The sequence below is a fragment of the Indicator indicator genome, chromosome 36 (genome assembly GCF_027791375.1).
Source record: "Indicator indicator isolate 239-I01 chromosome 36, UM_Iind_1.1, whole genome shotgun sequence".
In the NCBI taxonomy this organism is placed as follows: domain Eukaryota; kingdom Metazoa; phylum Chordata; class Aves; order Piciformes; family Indicatoridae; genus Indicator; species Indicator indicator.
Genome location: NC_072045.1, coordinates 2700039 through 2712571, shown reverse-complemented (window position 1 = coordinate 2712571; position 12533 = coordinate 2700039). Strand labels below are relative to the sequence as shown.

General features: G+C 62.6%; 2 protein-coding genes across 2 annotated transcripts; both read left to right on the top strand.

The window, feature by feature from the left end:
* On the top strand, positions 1-3554 carry TM6SF2 (transmembrane 6 superfamily member 2). The gene is made up of 10 exons (XM_054396201.1): positions 1-92; positions 1185-1291; positions 1404-1501; positions 1681-1784; positions 2067-2149; positions 2254-2378; positions 2492-2593; positions 2696-2788; positions 2879-2998; positions 3348-3554. The coding sequence occupies exons 1-10, from the start codon at positions 1-3 to the stop codon at positions 3552-3554; spliced, it is 1131 nt and encodes a 376-aa protein (XP_054252176.1).
* A 2461-nt stretch (positions 3555-6015) lies between these two features.
* HAPLN4 (hyaluronan and proteoglycan link protein 4) lies at positions 6016-10032 on the top strand. Its single transcript, XM_054396257.1, has 4 exons — positions 6016-6133; positions 6633-6995; positions 7923-8225; positions 9692-10032. The coding sequence occupies exons 1-4, from the start codon at positions 6016-6018 to the stop codon at positions 10030-10032; spliced, it is 1125 nt and encodes a 374-aa protein (XP_054252232.1).
* The last annotated feature ends 2501 nt before the right edge of the window (positions 10033-12533 follow it).

Below are 12533 nucleotides of genomic sequence, written 5' to 3'. Positions count from 1 at the left end.
ATGCAGCTCCCGGCCGTGCCGGGGGTGTTGGCCCCCTCCCTGCTCGCCATCCCCGTGGCCTTCGGTGTCAACAGCGCGACCGCCTTGGCCGAGTGAGTGTGGGGCTGAGACCAGGCTCTGGGGACCTGGGGCACAGCTCTGGGGCTGGGATGCTGAGGGCTGGCTCAGGGCAGGCTGCTGGGTCCTGTCCTCCGGTGGGTCCTGGATCCTGACTCCGGTCTGAGATGGGAGCACCAAATTTGGCCCAGGACAAGGCTCTGTCCAAGGAACTATCCCACCCGAGGTGGACCACTGGGTCCCATCCAGACCTGGGGAGGGGGGAGCAGCGTCCAGGGCAGGATGCTGAGTCTAGGTCCAGTTCAGGCTGGGGTGAAGCATCCAGTCTGACCCAGTACAAGCCTCTGTCCAAGGAGGGTGGGAACCATCCCACCTAGGACTGACCCCTGGGTCCCATCTGGACCCAGGGAGGGAGGAATGGCATCCAGGACAGGGTGCTGGGGCTGTGCTGGCCCTGGGGTCCAGCCTGGGGCAGGCAGGGAGTCTCAGTCCCAGTTCTCCTGCCCCGGCTGAGTCCCTGGGAAGGCCTCTGGGAGCTGGGACTTTGCTGTGAGGGATCCTGGCTGCCTTGGTGGCTGCTGGGTCCTGTTATCAGCACTGGACACATAAAGGGTGCCCGGGCTCATTGCACAATGTGTGGCACAGGGGGGCAGCCCCAGTCCCCCACCATGAAGGTGCTCAGCACCTCCCTGGTTCCTGGCTCCCCAGTTCAGGAAGGGCAGGGAAGAGCAGACTGAGGGGCCCTGATCAGTGCTGAGCAGTACTTCATGGCTGGGTGTCAGAAGGCTGGGGCCAGACTTTTGTCAGTGGTGCCCAGGGAGAGGACAAGGGCCAAGGGGCACAAACTGCAACCCAGGAGGTTCCATCTGAGCAGAAGGAGAAAATTCTTTGGTGTGAGGCAGCTGGAGGCCTGCAGCAGCTGTCCAGAGAGGTTGTGGAGTCTCCTTCTGTGCAGAGCTTCCAAACCCCCCTGGCCCTTGTGACCTGATCCTGCTGCTCCTGCTGCTGGAGCAGAGACTTCTCAAAAGGTCTCTTTGGGCAGGGGGGGGCAAAGGAGGGACGGGGGGAAATGAGGCTTCACCCCCCAGCTATGCCCAGCTGCTTGAAGCTGTCCCACTGTCCTGCAGCACCCCACTGGCCCTGCTGCTGACAGAGCTGCTGGTGCTCATCGTCCTCTTCTTCATCATCTTCTTTGTAACTGGAGTGAGCCACTTCCAGAACCCTCTATTCTGTGGTGAGTGCTCCCCTCGGGGTGTGAGCATTGGTCCATGGTGGGGCAGGGGGCAGAGATCTGGGATTTGGGGTGAGCTGTGGGACATGCCCAGAGCTGCCTGGCTGTCCCCCAGTCTTTGTGGTGCTCTCCTTCATCTCCATCGTTGACCTGATCATCTCTCTGGAGGAGGATGGCTTCATCTCTGGCTTCATGGAGGTCTATGTCAGAGAGGTACCACCAGGCTTGGGCTGTCCCCTGTGCCAGCTCCATGCACCCAGGGATGCTGCTCCAGCTCCCAGATCTGCTCCTGCTGCAGAGGGTCCACGCATGGAGCTGCCTGCCAGCGGGGAGGGGGCATGGGAAGGTGCTTGCCCCCACCCCATGTGGCCTCCTCTCTTCTGACCGGGCAGGGTGAGCCCTACCTGCGCACAGCACATGGCATCATGACCTGTTACTGGGATGGCATCGTCCACTATGGGCTCTACCTCGCCATGATCGCTGCCATCGGCCAGAGGTGAGCACCACTGGGTGGGCAGCAGGGCATGGAGGGGCTCTCGGGGGTGGGAAGGTCCCAGATTTGTGAGAAGGGTCCCAAAACCATGAGGAGGGTCCCAAATTCATGAAGAGGGTCCCAAATTCATGAAGAGGGTCCCAAATTCGTGAGGAGGGTCCCAAAACCATGAGGGGGGTCCTAAAATTGTGAGGAGGGTCCCAAATTGGTGAGGAGGATCCCAGATTTGGGGAGGAGGAGGGTCTCTGAGCCTGCAGAGCTGCCTGATCCCCACTGTCTCTGCAGGAAGAGCTACAGGAGCCTGGGACTCTTCTGGCTGGGCTCTCTGCTGATGAGCATCGTAGTCTTCCTCCTTGGGAACCTGCTAGGTATGGGAACGTGGAACAAGATCCAACTCCATGTCCAGCCCTTGCTGATCCCTCCAGGCTGCCTCCACCCCACTGTGCCCCCACCCTGTGCTCTCCTTCCCCAGGGAAATACAGCTCCGACCTCAGCCCTGGCTTCCTCCTCAACCTGCCCTACCTCCTCATCCCCATCTGGGCTGGGATGAGGCTCTTCCAGCAGCCCAAGGCCCTGCCCTGCCTCAGCCAGGAGAAGGTGAACTGGGAGCTGGCTCTGGGGCTGGTATCTGCACTGGGAGCCTTACCCCACTCCCGGGGCAGGATGAGGGGGTGCAGAGCCCAAAACCGAGCTGTTTGCCCCCTCCCCAGATTGCAGAGGAGCAAGGGAAGCCTCTGTACCGGCGGCCCCTGGACGTGGTGCTGATCCTGCTCCTGCTCCTCACCGCTGCCTTCACCTTCTTCAGGGGCATGGTGAGTGCTGGGGCCCCTCGCAGGGGTCCTGCAGGGGTTGGGGGTGTCCCGGGGAGGGGTGTGGGGGGTGCGGCTGCCCCATGGCCACTTCCACATCTCCAGGTGGTTTTGGACTGCCCGGCTGATTCCTGCTTCGAGTACGGCTACCAGCAGGAGCCCTACCTGCGGGACCCTGTCGCCTACCCCAAAGTGCAGGTGAGTGGGGGCTAAGATGGGGCTGGAACCTCCCCTGGTGCTGCCAAGGCTGGGGTGACCCTCTCCATGTGTGTGTCTGCGTCCCCCCAGATGCTGATCTACTTGTTCTACTTCCTCCCCTTCCTCCTCCTCGGCATCTACGGACTGCTGCTGCCTGGCTGCTCCTGGCTGCCCGACTGGAGCTTGGTGGTCGCCGGCGCCGTGGCGCAGGTAGGCGGTGACCCATCCCTGGGGGGACACCAGCGGGACCCCACCGATAGTCCAGGGATGATCCCACGGTTGGTCCCAGCAAGTGGGGGGACAGGGCTGAGCCTCTGGGGGACACACAGAACCCCCCCCTCAGCCGCATGTGGAGCAGTTCCCACCACCGCTGCCCGCTAATTGCTTTGGCCTCGGTGGATCTGAGTGGATCCAGGGATTGGTTGCACAGAAATAGTCTGCAGGACCTGCGGAGCTGTAGATAGGACATGGAGGTGTGCTCCTCTGGACACCCTTTGGTGCCTGGGTGGGCACCACTGGGCATCCTTCCCAGTGCCACCCCCTTGCCCTGTGTCCCCAGGCTCAGTTCTCCCACGTGGGCTCCTCACTGCACGGCCGCACTCCCTTCCCCTACCAGACCCCCGAGGACGTCTGGTGGAGCTTCCTCCTCTCCAACCTCCTCTACGCCCTGGCACCTCAGCTCCTGGCCCTCCGCTGCCTGCTCTGCCCAGAGTTCTTCCTGCCCTCCACTCCTGCCAGCTCACACTTCAGCAAGAAACACCAATGACACCAGTGGCACCAGTGGCACCAGTGGCACCAGTGGCACCATTGGCACCAGTGACACCAGTGGCACCAGTGACACCAATGACACCAATGACACCAATGACACCAGTGACACCAGTGGCACCAATGACACCAGTGACACCAGTGGCACCAGTGACACCAGTGACACCAATGACACCAGTGACACCAGTGGCACCAGTGGCACCAGTGACACCAGTGACACCAGTGACACCAGTGGCACCAGTGCCCTGCCCAACCCAGGGGGCTGCTGCCTGGCCCCCATCTCCCTGCAGCAGTTGGGACCCAGCTGGGGGAGATGTCCCCAAGGATGCTCTGGTCCCCAAAGTGTCCCTTAAGGCTACCTGGAGAAGCCCTTGGGGGTGCCCTGCACGGGAACCCCTGCAGCCGTGGTGCCCAGGCTGGGAGTGAGGATGGAGGTCACTGGTCGGGGGGGGCTGTGGAAGCTGTGGACTCTTTTCCCAGTGGGTCTCTGGGGCCTGTGGGGGTCCCATCCTGCCCCAGAAGGACCATGTCAGGAAAACTGTTTACAAAATAAAGGAGCAAAGTTGTGGCTGCTGAACCCCTGCCCCAGCTCGGGGGTCACCCCCATGCCAGTGCCCGAAGCTCCTCCACATCCCCCCACCCCCTGCCCGGGGCTGGGGCAGTTCCTGACTCCATCCCTTCCTGACTTTGTCCTCTCCTAGCTTTTGGGGTGCAGAGGCTGGGGGCACTGGGGGTCTCCTTTTGCCTGTGCTGCCCTTGCTAGGGATGGGCAGGGAAAGAGGTGCCCCTGAGTGTGCCAGGGGATGCCCACGGGTGGGCAGGGGGCGCAAAGGTGACAGGGAGTGCATATGGGTGGGCGTGCCATGGGTCGAGGGGTGCTGGCAGCAGGGTGGGGTTGCCCTTGTAGGGTCCGGGGGGGATTTACCGGCAAAACCCCTCTTACTCCGCGGGTTCCCAGGGGTCCCGGCAGTACTGGGGAGTACCGGGGGCCGGTGCCGAGCCGACCGGTGACCTTGGCGAGCCGACGGCCCTGCGCAGCGCGGGGAACCGGGGTAGGGCCGGGCCGAGCTCCCGGTGCCGCCCCTTGCGCGGAGCCGCACCGGCAGCACCGGCGGTACCGGCGGCACCGGAGCGCTCTTGCGGCCGGGCCCCTCCCGTGGGCTGGCACCGGCGGACACAGGGTAAGTGCGGAGCGGGGGTTGGGAGAGTTGCGGAGGCTCCGCTCGCTGCCTTGTGACCGGGACCCCCCACCGGGGCTGCTCCCGGTGCGGCGGCAGCGGCGGCCGGGCCGGTTCTCCCCCGCCCTGCGCTGCGCTGCCGCTTCCCGGCCACCGGAGTCCCGCAGCTCCGGGGCTGCCGCCGCAGTGTCCCGCACTGCAACACCGCACCGCGGGGGGGCCGGGGCTGACCGCTCCCCCTGCCCCGACCGGGCACCGGCACCACTGCGGGGACAGCCCCGGTCCTTCTGCTCCCGACCGGGCACCGGGACCCTCGGAGAGACAGTTTTGCTTCCCTGACCCTAACCGGGCACCGGGACCCCAAGGAGGGCTGCCCCGGTTCCTCTGCACTCTGACCGGGCACCAGGACCACCGGGGAGCTTGCTCCGGTCCTTCTGCCCCGGGGCCGGGCACCAGGACCCCCGGACTGTCTGTCACAGCCCCTCTACTCACCGTCCGGGCACCGGGACCCCAGAGGGGGCTGTCCCGGTCCCTATTACCCTAACTGGGCACCAAGACCCCCGGGGTTGGGCTGCCCTTGTCCCTCTGCCACCCAATCGGGCACTGACACCCCCGGGTGGGCCTACCCAGTCCCTCTGCCCCCGACCAGTCCCCGGTGCTCCCGGGAGGGGCTGTCCCGCTACCCCTGCGGTGTGTGGGGGTCTCATTCCCACTGCAGAGGGTGCGGGGGGCCACATCCAGGCTCCTGGACTGGGTCCTGGGGAATCTCCGAGGACATGGAGCTCAGCGGGGGGTGAGGGGGTCACGGTCCCTCGGGGGACACCTTTCCCTCTGGCTGTCCCTAGGGAAGGGGGATGGTGGGGTGGGTCCAGAGGGGTCCAGCAGCCACATCCGACATGCCCCCCTCCCCCCCTCCCCGCCAAGAGCTCAGTTTCCAGCTGTGCCAGCGGTGCCAGAACCATGCCAGGAGAGCCAGCCCGCCGCGGTGCCATGAAATATTCATGGGGACTGTAACCGAGCAGGTGAAACGGAGTTCAGCCTTGGCACAGCCTTCAGGGGGAGGTCCTTGGGGTGCTTGGGGGAGCAGGCAAGGACCCAATCCCCCCCTCCCTGCCCAGGGTGGGAAATGGGGCGTGGGGCTTCCTCACAAGGGGTGACAGCACCACAGGATGCAGGGTGGGCACCAGTATCAGGAGGGAATGATGTAACTGGGGGTCAGGCAGAGTTGTGGGGTCCCTCCCTGGAGGGCCAGTAGGTGCTCAGGGGCTTTGCTGTCCCCCCCAGATGCGTCCCCAAGGCCCTTGGGCTGCTTGCCCAGCAGCTCTGCTGCTCCTTGCCTGTGTCCTGGCCTCTGATGCGCTGCCCAGCACCCGGGGGAGGAAGAAGGTGGTGCACGTGATGGGTGAGTGGGGTGGGGGTCCCCAGTGCAGGGCTGGCATGGATCCCCCGGGATGGGATGGGACAGGACAATGGGGTGGGATGGGATGGGATGGGATGGGATGGGATGGGATGGGGTGGGATGGGATGGGATGGGATGGGGTGGGATGGGGGAATCTGTCCTGCAACCCTCAGGCTGTTTGGTTTCACAACCATTAAAGCACAACAAGGGGCTGTGGGACATCTACAGTTCCCTCCTGCTCTGGTCAGAAGCTACCCAACCGTCCTCGGGGTTTGCAAAGTCCCCAAAAGAAGGAAATTCTCCCAAAAGAGGGAAATTCTCCCCCAAAAAGTGAGAAATTCACCCCAAAAGAGAGAAATTCACCCCAAAAGTGGTCTCCTGAGCTGCACCACCCATGACTTTGCCCCTGCCACGGGTCCTGCCCATGTGTTGGGTCTGGCTGGGATGGAGGTGGAGCCAGCACCGGGCACGGGCAGTGCCCTGAGTTCCGTGTCCCCGGCAGAGGGTGAGAGCGGGGCCGTGGTGGTGCAAACGGCGCCGGGGAAGGTGGTGACACACCGCGGCGGCACCATCATCCTCCCCTGCCGCTACCACTACGACGTCTCCGCCCACGACCCGGCCGAGATCCGCCTCAAGTGGACCAAAGTGACGGAGCCGATGGCCTTCGTGGACGTCTTCGTGGCTCTGGGGAAGGCTCGGAGGGCGTTCGGCAGCTACCGGGGGCGCACGGCGCTGCAGGAGGACGGCCTGGGGGACGCCTCCCTCATCATCCGCAACGTCACCCTGCAGGACTACGGCCGCTACGAGTGCGAGGTCACCAACGAGCTGGAGGATGACGCCGGCATGGTCAAGCTGGACCTGGAAGGTAGCCGCCTGGCTGAGCCAGGCAGGATGGAGAGGGATGGGGATGAGTTTCAGCCAGATCGTTGGCGAATATGAGAGCCCCTGGGGCCAAGAGGGTCGATGGTCTCCTGCAGGGCATCAAGGAGAGTGCAGCCCTCGGGTCAAGGGAGGTTCTTCTTTCCCTCTACTTGGCCCTGGTGAGGACTATTCTGAAGAACTAGGTCCAGTTCTGGGCTCCCCAGTTCGAGAAGGACAGGGAACTGCTGGAGAGGGGACAGGAAAGGGCTACAAAGACACTGAGGGGACTGGAATGTCTCTGCTGATCAAAGGCTGAGGGACCTGGGGCTGAGAGCCTGGAGAGCAGACTGAAGAGGATCTGATCAATGTTGATCCACACTTCAAGGGTGGGTGGCAGGAGCATGGGGTCAGGCTTCTTTTACTGGTGACAGGACAAGGGGCAAGGGGCACAGACTGGAACCCAGGAGGTTCCATCTGAGCAGGAGGAGAAGCTTCTTTTGTGTGAGGCTGCTGGAGGCCTGGAGCAGGCTGCCCAGAGAGGTTATGGAGTCTCCTTGTGTGGAGAGCTTCCAACCCCCCTTGGGCACTTGTGCTCCTGGGCAAGCTGCTGTGGGTGCCCTGCTTTGGTAGGGAGTTGGACTGGGTGAGCTCCAGAGCTTCCCACCCCTCCATGCTGGGATTCTGTCACTTTGGGTGTCCCCATGTCCCATGTGGGATCACCAGGACATGGTTCTGAACCGAGCCTGGAAGCATCCAAACTCCCCGAGCAGGCACAACAGCAGCTTGTCCTCACTGGGCTTTACAGCCACGCCCCAGCCCACAGCTGGTAGGGCACAGGCACTCCCACTACCTTGAGCTGGTGACCCCAATCATTATGGGATAGCAGAAATACCACCCCACAGCCCAGCCCTTCCTCTTTCCACCCCCCAAGGTGTGATCTTCCCCTACCACCCACGCCTGGGGCGCTACACCCTGAACTTCCACGAGGCTCAGCAGGCATGCCTGGAGCAGGATGGCATCCTGGCCTCACACGACCAGCTGCACCAGGCCTGGCTGGAGGGCATGGACTGGTGCAACGCAGGCTGGCTGGAGGATGGCTCCGTGCAGTATCCCATCTCCCGGCCTCGGGAGGAGTGCGGCCGGAAGGACACTCCGGTGGGAGTTCGCAACTATGGCTACCGGCACAAGGAGAGTGAGCACTACGATGCCTTCTGCTTCACCTCCAACCTCAATGGTAAGGCTTTGGGGCTGGGGGGGAACTGAGGCATGCAGCTCCCCCTCTTTGGGGATGGGGAGGTTGGGAAGGTTCCCATGATGACGGACATCAAGAGGTTCTTTACTGTGAGGGTGCTCAGGGAAGTAGGGGAGGCTACCTCCGTGGAGGTACTCAAGGTGAGGCTTGATAGGGCTCTGAGCAACCTGATTGAGTTGGGGGTCAGTCATGAAGCTTGGGAAAGATCTCCAAGGTCGTGGCTGCAAACTGGAAGAGGGTAGATTTAGATCGGGTGTAAGGAGGAAGTTTTTTGCTGTGAAGGTGGTGAGGCACTGGAAGAGGTTGTCCAGAGGAGCTGTGGCTGCCTCCTCCCTGGAGGTGTTCAAGGCCAGGCTGGATGAGGCCTTCAGCAGCTTGACACAGTGGGAGATGTCCCTGCCCATGGCAGGGAGTTTGGAACTGGATAGGCTTTAAGGTCCCTTCCAACCCAACCCATCCTATGATGATTCTATGATCGTCAAGTCCAACCACCCCATGACCACTACACCATGTCCTGAAGTGCTGTGTCTGCACCTGTCCCTGCTGGCTGCAGGGGAGAGCTCTGGGTGACCTTCAAAAATCCCTTCCAGCCCCAGGAATTCATCTCTCTGTGACCCAGGGGGAGCAGGATGCAGCTGCATGGCCCTTCCCTGGCTTCCCCAGCACATCAAGGTGGGGTTCTAGCAAGGATCAGCATCTGGCCCCATCACTTTTTGGGGTGAGACACCTGGTTTTAGCAAGCCACATCCTCTCCAAGCAGGAGCAAGGGATGGAGGTAGCTGCAGCAGCCAACGTGCTGGGTGATGGATGAGGCCAGGGCCACACAAGACAGATGGGAGCCAGGAAGGCTCCTGGGCTCTGTAAATTCCTCCTGGCTGGCAGGGCCTGGGGGCTGGGGGGGCTCTGCTGATGTTTGTTTAATGGTGGCAGCAGGATGAATAGCAGCTGGAATCACCACCAGGAGCCATCACCAACCACTGCATGCAGCCCCCATCCATCTGCCCTCACCAAGGCAGTGCCTTCCCAAAGCCTGCCCAGCTGATCCCCTGCACGACTCCACCCCCCAGAAACGTGCTGGAGGTGGGGGGTCACAGGGTTTGCACCACATCCCACCCCGTCCGGGTGCCAGCACCACAACTGGCTGGATGAGGCTAGGGGTAGGTGTCCCTGCCCGTGGCAGTGAGGGCTGGCCCTGGATGATCCTTGAGGTCCCTTCCAACCCAACCCATCCTATGCTGCTCTGCCTCTATGAACCAACCTAACCCACACAGAGCACTCTGTAGACCCTTCCTCACCATCAAACCAACCCCCACCCCAACTCGGTGTCACCACTCGGACACCTCATCCACATGCCCCAACACCAACCCCTCTCCCCAACTCCTTGCTTCGTGTCCTCCCTCCCTCCCCTTCTCCCTCCTTCCCTCCCTCTCTCTCCCACTCCCCCCCAGGCAAAGTCTACTTCTTGAAGACCTACCGCAAGCTGAGCTACCCGGAGGCGGTGCAAGCCTGCAAGAACAACGGCGCGGCGGTGGCCAAGGTGGGGCAGCTGTACGCCGCCTGGAAGCTGCAGCTGCTGGACCGCTGCGAGGCAGGCTGGCTGGAGGACGGCAGCATTCGCTACCCCATCGTCAACCCCCGCGCCCGCTGCGGCGGCGCCGAGCCCGGCGTGCGCAACCTGGGCTTCCCCGACAAGAAGTACAAGCTCTTCGGGGTCTACTGCTTCAAAACGGCTGCGGAGACCCCCCCAGAGAAGGGCTTGGCCGGTGCGGGGCACCCCAATCGTGTGTGAGGCTCTCTCTCTACTGGGAGCAATCGCCCCCTTCCCCCCCAGACTTGGTTGTAGGGGGGACATCATCCTACCCTCGCCCCTGTGCTGGGCTCCCCGGCGTGGCTGCCTGCTGGGACGTGGCAGCGTGGGGAGCTGCGGGCAGCCCCCGCGATGGACTGGGAGAGGTGCCCGCTGTGGTGCCCGCTGTGGTGCCTGCTGTGGTGCCCGTGTGGTGCTGGTGCCGCAGGCTGTGGACAAAGCCCGGGGTCGCTTGGAGAAACTGAGGCAGCGGGAGGGGAATGACTTCAGGAGCCTGCGCTCGGATCCAGGGCTGGCTCCCAGTTTACTCCAGTTCTTGCTTCTCAATCAGCGTCTTGCATGTGCTAAAAGCCCACCCGGAGCTAAGCAGGCTTGAGACCCTCCCCCTGCACCTCGATGTCCTCCCCCTAGGTCTGCACTCTCCCTGGGGCCATGCAGCACCAAGCCCCTCCAGGAGCTGCCATGGGCAACCAGCATGGTGGGGGCAGCAGGTCTCTGCAGGGGAGCTGACCTGCCACGGACTTCCCCTTCGTGCCCAAACTCCCACCTTGGCACTGGGCAGGCTTTAGGGTGAGGGATAGGGGCACCAGGCTTGGCTTCATTCGACCTGGGTGACTGGGGGAGCACCCACAGCCCCTCCAGCACCCGTATGCAGCTGCTTGCCACCCCGTGGGGCTGGTGCTGGGTGAGCCAAGGGGCCACACGCTGCCCTGCTAGGGCTGGGGCAGCTCCTTCACGCTTGGCTTGGGGCAGAAGCTGCCGACACCATGGCCAGGAAGGTGGTGGCTGGGCACCATCCCCTGTGCCCACCTGGCTGGGCACCATCCCGAGGCTTCTGCAGCCCTGGCGCTCGCGAGCTGGACGTAGATGAAATAAAAGCTTCAGCTGCTTGTGAGAGCTGAGCTGGGCTCTGTGTCTCCTTTGCTGCTGCCAACCTCAAGGGGCATCTTGAGTGCCTAAGAGACTTTGTGCCATGGGTCTGCCCCCAAAAGCCCTTCAGAGCCCCCCATCCCTGGCCCCACTGTGCCCACCCTCACAGGTGGAGCTGGGTGTATTGGGAGCATCCCAGCTGCAGCATCCTCTCGGAGTTATCAGGACCAGATCCAAGGAGCAGCATCAGGAGAGCCACCTCTGGGCACCACAGAGCTGGCAGTGACCAGGAGCCACTGTGAGGACAGCACAACCCCAGGGTCCCCCACGCCAAAGGGGTTGGGGGCTCCTCCAGGCCTGGTGCATCTGAGCCCTGGCCATTCATCACCTTCAGTGTCTGCCAGTGCTGGTGACAATAAATAGCTGCTGGGATGTGACACTTCTGGCCACCATGACCTCTGGGAGGGGACAGTGGGGACTGTGGGTGTCAGGAGCTAACACACTGATGGATGGCAGCCAGGATGGGGGCTGCAGCCCCTGCACCCCTGCTGAACACAGACAGCAACCATGATGAATTCATCAGCATCTGAGTGGGGCTAGCAGGGGAAGCTGTGGCCATGCTGCTCCCCACGGGTGACACCACCAGGGACATCACCAGGGTGATTCATTAGCACCAGGGCTGGCACAGGCCTGGGAGAGGGATCAGCTTTGCTGGGCATTCATTTAGTGGTGGTGAGAGGAAGCAGACAGAGTCATGGAATGGTTTGGATTGGAAAAGCCCTTCCAGATCATCTACTCCAACCATTCTCTAACTCTCCCAAGGCTGGGGCTGAAACATGGCCCTCAGCACCACAGCTCTGGGGCTTTGAAACCCCTCCAGGGATGGTGATTCAGTCACCTCCCTGGGCACCCTGGGACAGGCTTTGAGAGCCCTTTCAGTGAACAAGTTTCTTCTAATGTCCAACGTAAACCTCCCCTGGTGCAACTTGAGGCCATTTCCTCTTCTCCTGTCACTTGTTCCTTGGCAGAAGCGACCAACCCTGACCTGGCTCCAACCTCCTCTCAGGGAGCTGCAGAGAGCAATGAGGTCTCCTCTCAGCCTCCTCTTCTCCACACTAAACACCCCCAGCTCCCCCAGCTGCTCCTCCCCAGCCTGGTTCCCCAGACCCTTCCCCAGCTTTCTTGCCCTTCTCTGCATCTGTTCCAGCCCCTCAGAATCCTGCTTGGAGAGTAGTGGCAATGCCTGGCTGAGGCAAGGCCCCCCCCCCAGGAAAGAGCAGAGTTGGAGTCTCTCAACTGTTAAAAAAATTTATTAAAATGTCCAGCAGTACAGAAAGGCAGAGTCAGAAATGGCAGGGGGTGGGGTGGGGAGAGCCAGGGGCTGGGGGCGGGGGCTGGGGACACGGCAGTCACGTCGCAAACAGCAGAGATCAGGAAGCGCCGGACACACACACACACACCGACTCCAACGGGGACCCCACGACCAACCGAAAAGGGAGGGAGGGGCAAAAAAAGAGAGAAACCAACCCCAAAACAGGCAGCAGAGGGGGACACCAGCCCCGGTGGCATCATGTCCCCACCCTGTGCCAGCCACAGGGAAGCCCAGGTGCCTG

What these genes read in the sequence shown, in the direction of transcription:
- TM6SF2 (XM_054396201.1), top strand. Translation starts at nt 1, where the DNA reads ATGCAGCTCCCGGCCGTGCCGGGGGTGTTGGCCCCCTCCCTGCTCGCC. An exon ending in TCACCTTCTTCAGGGGCATG is followed by an intron (nt 2,594 to 2,695) that starts GTGAGTGCTGGG and finishes CCACATCTCCAG; the next exon opens with GTGGTTTTGGACTGCCCGGC. An exon ending in TCGCCGGCGCCGTGGCGCAG is followed by an intron (nt 2,999 to 3,347) that starts GTAGGCGGTGAC and finishes CTGTGTCCCCAG; the next exon opens with GCTCAGTTCTCCCACGTGGG.
- HAPLN4 (XM_054396257.1), top strand. Translation starts at nt 6,016, where the DNA reads ATGCGTCCCCAAGGCCCTTGGGCTGCTTGCCCAGCAGCTCTGCTGCTC. An exon ending in GAAGGTGGTGCACGTGATGG is followed by an intron (nt 6,134 to 6,632) that starts GTGAGTGGGGTG and finishes TGTCCCCGGCAG; the next exon opens with AGGGTGAGAGCGGGGCCGTG. An exon ending in GGTCAAGCTGGACCTGGAAG is followed by an intron (nt 6,996 to 7,922) that starts GTAGCCGCCTGG and finishes CCACCCCCCAAG; the next exon opens with GTGTGATCTTCCCCTACCAC.